General features: G+C 43.6%; 1 protein-coding gene across 1 annotated transcript in view; it reads left to right on the top strand.

Moving 5' to 3' along the window:
- LOC311059100 (glycogen phosphorylase, brain form) overlaps positions 1 to 5535 on the top strand; it is a 20198-nt gene continuing 14663 nt past the window's right edge. Inside the window, exons 1-3 of the mRNA XM_084076733.1 lie at positions 1 to 383; positions 3023 to 3124; positions 3602 to 3680. Of these exons, the coding sequence (XP_083932859.1) occupies positions 141 to 383; positions 3023 to 3124; positions 3602 to 3680 (424 nt within the window). The 5' untranslated portion in view covers positions 1 to 140. The remainder of the gene's footprint in view (positions 384 to 3022; positions 3125 to 3601; positions 3681 to 5535) is intronic.

Genomic DNA, 5535 nt, shown 5'->3' with positions numbered 1-5535 from the left:
CATAAACAACAGTACTGTTCTGCACACACACACACACACACACTCACACAACAACAAACTGAAACAACAACCAAAGCGTATCATAACAACAACAAACAAAAGCTTTGTTACTATAAGCTTTGTTGTGGGGGAGAAAGATCATGGCGACGCCTCTGAGCGACCAGGACAAGAGGAAGCAGATCAGCGTGCGGGGCATCGCCGGGCTGGGCGACGTGGGGGAAATCAAGAGGAGCTTCAACAGACACCTCCACTTCACCCTGGTGAAGGACAGGAACGTGGCCACCCCCAGGGACTACTACCTGGCCCTGGCTAACACCGTCAGGGACCACCTGGTGGGCCGCTGGATCCGCACACAGCAGTACTACTACGAGAAGGACCCCAAGGTAAAGAGGACACTAACTAACCTGTCTTGTCCCCAGCCATGGATCTAAGACGGTCAGCTGTCATGACCGTCATGGATGAACTTCAACAGTGTTTGCACTTTCTCGCTTTTTGGCCCGTACATCTACATAAACATGGATATAAAGTGCTTACCGAATTGGCCATGGATGGTACAATTATTTACGGACCCTCAGTGAGAAGTGCCCATATCTTCCGTATTGTTCAATAAAAATAATTCTAATCCCATCAGTGGCCATTGCCTCAGAGCTATAATGTATCAGAGTGCAATACACCTCCCAACCGATAGGGTCGCGTAGTTGAAAGCATATGGAGAAAATACGGAGAAAATGGCCACCGATTGGATTAAAATGCTTTTTATTTAACAATACGGATGATAGGGGTACTTCTGAGGGTCCGTACAGAATTGTGACATCCGTAGCTATGGGTAAGCACTTTATATTTGAAATCTGAACGTTTATGTAGATGGACGGGCCAAACAGAGAGAACGGGCAAACACCAGGTTGAAGTTCATCCATGACTGTCATGATATGACAGTTATGTTTCTGCGCTAGCTTAACCCATAGACCCACCACAGTACTACTACTACGAGAAGGACCCCAAGGTAAGAGGACACTGGCTGAACTCACCAAGCACTCAGGAAGTCAACAACTTCAGTGGTGCACGAATGAAGTATTCAAGTAGTCAAAGTAATACCACCACAATGCATAGAAATGCTATGTTACAAAGTTATCCCATTATGAATATGACCTGAGGCCGATTCTACAAATGCCTTCTAAATCAGTAGTTCTCAAACTTTTTGTGACAATTAAAGACCCCCAAATTGATATGGCTGCAGACCCCCATCTGAAAATGTTTTGTGCAAGGGACTCATTTGTGTTTACACTTTAAAGATACACAATAAATACAAAATAGCAGATGCATGCTGTGAGCTTGTATATCTGCTATGTTTAAATAGCCAAGGTAACACATTTTGCTGGGGACCCCCTGGAACCCCTCCAAGGACCCTTTGAGAACCACTGGGCCTGACTTTAACCCACCCCTGCTGTTGGATGCCAAGAGAAGCACACAGGAAGTCAATACGTTCAGTGGTGCATGAATGAAGTAGTCAAAGTAATAATACAACAATGAATAGGAATGCTATGTTACAAAGTTAAAGTCCTGAGTTCAAAAGTAGGGTGTTAATTTACTTAACGCCCTACTGGCGAATCCCGGACTGCCCACCTCCACCGGCATACACCTGGTCCTCCACCCCTCTCTCCGACAATCCTCCACCAGCTCCTGATACTTCTCCCTCTTTCTTTCTTGAGCCTCCTCCATCCTCTCCTCCCAGGGAACCGTCAGCTCCAGCAAGAAGAGTTGTTTTGTGGCCTCTGAGACCAATATATGATGTCAGGTCTCAATCTGGACTGGTTGATCTGTGGTGGAATTCTCAGCTGCCTCTCCAGGTCAACTGTCATCACCCAGTCTCGGGATGTGGAGAGAAAACCAGCACTCCAGCAGAGCAGTTCTGTGGTGTTTTCTCTGGCCTTTGTCCTTCCTTGACAAAGTGAATGGCCTTAGTTGTGGCTTGGGTGTATCGCTGACATGTTGCCAAGATGTTTCAGAACTTGCTGTTACGTGTTCTTCAAGGGAGGGAACTGTATAGTGGCCTCTAATGTTTAGTTATTGTTCCTGCTACATTGTTACCAGGGCTTTGGACACATTCTCTGTCTGTGTGCGTGTGCGTGTGTGCGTGTGTGCGTGTGTGTGTGTGTGTGTGTGTGTGTGTGTGACACACAGAGATGTGACACACTGGTCTGTATTGATGCTGTACTGCAGGCAAGAGCCGTTTAAAAACAGTGGTTCTCAAAGTCTGGTCTGGGGACCCCCAGGGGTCCTCCTTGAGGGTGTTTTGGAGGGTCCCCGAGCAAAATGAGGAACAGTATAATTTCACTATTATTTACCCGGTAAGAAGTTAAACCAATGAGAGAATGCATTACGAATGACTATTCAGGTCATAGGTCTCACTCTCTACACCTACAGACAGTGTAGACTAGTTGCAGATAAAAACTGGGGTTCCCTGACACAAAAATATTTTCAAATGGAGATAATATTTTATTCACAAATTCAAATGTTATATAGTGTAGTTTCTAAAATGTCACTGATCAGAATCATGTGTTGTTTACATTCTGCTGGTCCTCATTCCATCCAAACATTCTTACTTCCTCATCTGTCCTCTGTCCTCTCCTTCCTCTCATTAGAAATATGTGTGGGTGTGGGGCGGGAGGGGGAGGGTGTACCTGTATGAGGGACAAGTGTCCCCACAAGTACAGTATAGTAGAATTTGAGAAACAACAGTTGGGGTTTGGGTTAGAGTTCTGCCTTATTTACACTTAATTGTGTGTCTTGCTATTGTGCGACACCAGCGTGCAACAAATACATTTACAGAATTGCCGTCCTAAGATGTTGATGTCTTTAAGTATAGTAATACCAACGTGTGTGTGTGTGTGTGTGTGTGTGTGTGTGTGTGTGTGTGTGTGTGTGTGTGTGTGTGTGTGTGTGTGTGTGTGTGTGTGTGTGTGTGTGTGTGTGTGTGTGTGTGTGTGTGTGTGTGTGTGTGTGTGTGTGTGCGTTCTTGCAGAGAGTTCACTACCTGTCCCTGGAGTTCTACATGGGCAGAACTCTCCAGAACACCATGATAAACCTGGGTCTACAGAACGCCTGCGATGAGGCCATTTACCAGGTGTGTGCGTGTTCTTGCATGCCAGCATATGGACACACAAACCAACGTCTATGGTGGAACATCCTAGTATTCTTAATATTTACATATTGTCTTTGTCAGGCAGAAACTCCATATCTTCATATTCTAACTTTTTGTGTTTTTTTTGTAAATTAACGCCCTACTTGATCATCCTATATGACGATATGCAAATATTATTGATGGATTGTGATGATGTATTTGTATTGTTTCAACAGTGTAGAATTAATCATTTGCTCTGTGTCCTTAAGCTGTTATTCACAAGTCTTACTCCATTTACTAAACACAGAAAACCTGGAGCAATATTGTTGAATTCGGACATAAAGAAACTTTAATGAAAACAATACAGGGACATTATATTGAATATTGATGTTTGCGCCATAAATATCATCATGACAACTCCTTTATCTGTGACGTACCTGCTGTATGCGTGTCTGTGTGTGTGTGTGTGTGTGTGTGTAGTTGGGTTTAGACATTGAGGAGTTGGAAGAGATCGAGGAGGATGCTGGATTGGGAAACGGAGGACTGGGCCGACTCGCAGGTGCATATTCACACAATACAGACATTGCATTCACTTACATATCCCCTTACTCCAACCACATATTAATGTTCAAGTAAATCTAATTGAGGACACCGAAAATGTGGCCTCTGCTCGAGGTTTTCTTGCCATTAATTGTTCATGGGCAATGTTGGGTCACTGTAAGAGGAAAACCGCTCAGTGGCCTTGTGGTTAGAGTGTCCGCCCTGAGACTGGGTCGTCAGGGGTTCAATCCCCCTGCCGGGTCACACCAAAGACCAGGTCAAAAGCAGGTCAGCTTCAAGGGTTGGATTAGTGGTACAGGTGGTCCATGTGACATACTAGCGTCATGTCCAGGGGGTGTCGTTGTACATGCTGCCTCACACTATATTGACTTGACTATGTCAGGAACACACACACACACACACACATGCACAAGCATAATAGGAGTCATAGTTTTGTCTCAGCTTTCTACCAAGAACCGAACTGAGTAGGAAGGAAACTGTGTAGATCATTGGAGTTTACATGTAGAGCGACCGAGCCTTCTGCTATAGAGCCCCACGTCTGTGGAATGCCCTCCCCAAACACCTGAGATTGTCTTTGCCCTGTTTTTTTTACCTACTGTAGTTATGCATTATTGTTCCCCTGCTTACCTCTGCACTGATTAGAGCAACAGTGACCAGTTTGATCAGTGTAAATCACCTCTGAATTGATTATAAGTTGCTTTTACACTGGACACCCAGTTTGATCAGTGTAAATCACCTCTGAATTGATTACAACAACAGAACCAGTTTGGTCAGTGTAAATCACCTCTTAATTGATCACAACAATGCTTTTACACTGGACACAGGTATTAGTTTCTGTCCTTTTCAAGTGGTGTCTGGCGTGGTAAAAGTCTGCGGCCAGCGAGAGACCCCTGTGTCCGCTCTGCCGAGCTCTGTGCCTGGCCATAACAGCTGTGTGTGTATTCGCACACACTGTCAAAGCCCCAAAATGACAATAGCGATTTTTATTATCTTAATAAATTAGCATAAACAAACCGCTTCACATGAACAAGGTTGGTGTAATTAAGAGATTTGCTAGTGAATATATATATTTTATAAAACCATGTAGAGCATATGTCCTAGTTTTGGTTTGGTGCAGGGGGACAGGCGGAGAGTGAATGTTTCTCCTAGCCTGGTGGATTGTTGTTTCTGTAGATAAGAGTTTAAATGGGGGCAGGACGTAGAAATTCAATAATAATGCAATTATAATATTTAATTGGACACCACATTAAGTGTATCGCCCTTTTTCAAAAGATTTTCCCTTTTCTCCCAAGGGGGAAAATGTAATCTAGAATGACAGCTTCCTAAAAAGAAAGAAATGTAAACATTCATTTTAAGTTCAGTCAGATAACTCCTTAATAGATTGGAAGGCATTTAATGTAAATACAGGTGTGAGTGTTGTATTTATCTTGGCGTTCAGGCTCTGCTTGATATCGCTCCCTGCTCAGCACAATTGGAAGACAAATATTTAACAACTTGAACCCGAGCTTGATAGCATCCCAATTCTGCGGATAACATTCTATGAAAATAGCCGATATACAAGCTCACAACGCGTCCCAAAGTGACGCATTGTGAGTTTGTAGATTAGCTATTTCCTGGCGAAGATATTTATTGTAGAGCGAAAATGATATTACCTATTATAGAGCCCTTGGGAATCCGGTCAGTATAGGGTTTAAGTTTTTAAGAGTATTCTTCTGTTATGGAAAAATGACGCTTCACCCACTTTTAAGATGTTTCAGGATCAGATATCTGAACTTCTTCCACTAGAGAAATTGACTTTTGAAAAGCATAACCGGGGACAGATATTCCAAGTCCTCTGATATCCTCTGATTTCT

This window comes from Gymnoscopelus microlampas (genome assembly GCF_963454915.1).
Source record: "Gymnoscopelus microlampas genome assembly, chromosome: 13".
In the NCBI taxonomy this organism is placed as follows: domain Eukaryota; kingdom Metazoa; phylum Chordata; class Actinopteri; order Myctophiformes; family Myctophidae; genus Gymnoscopelus; species Gymnoscopelus microlampas.
This window is presented reverse-complemented; position numbering and strand designations above follow the sequence as displayed.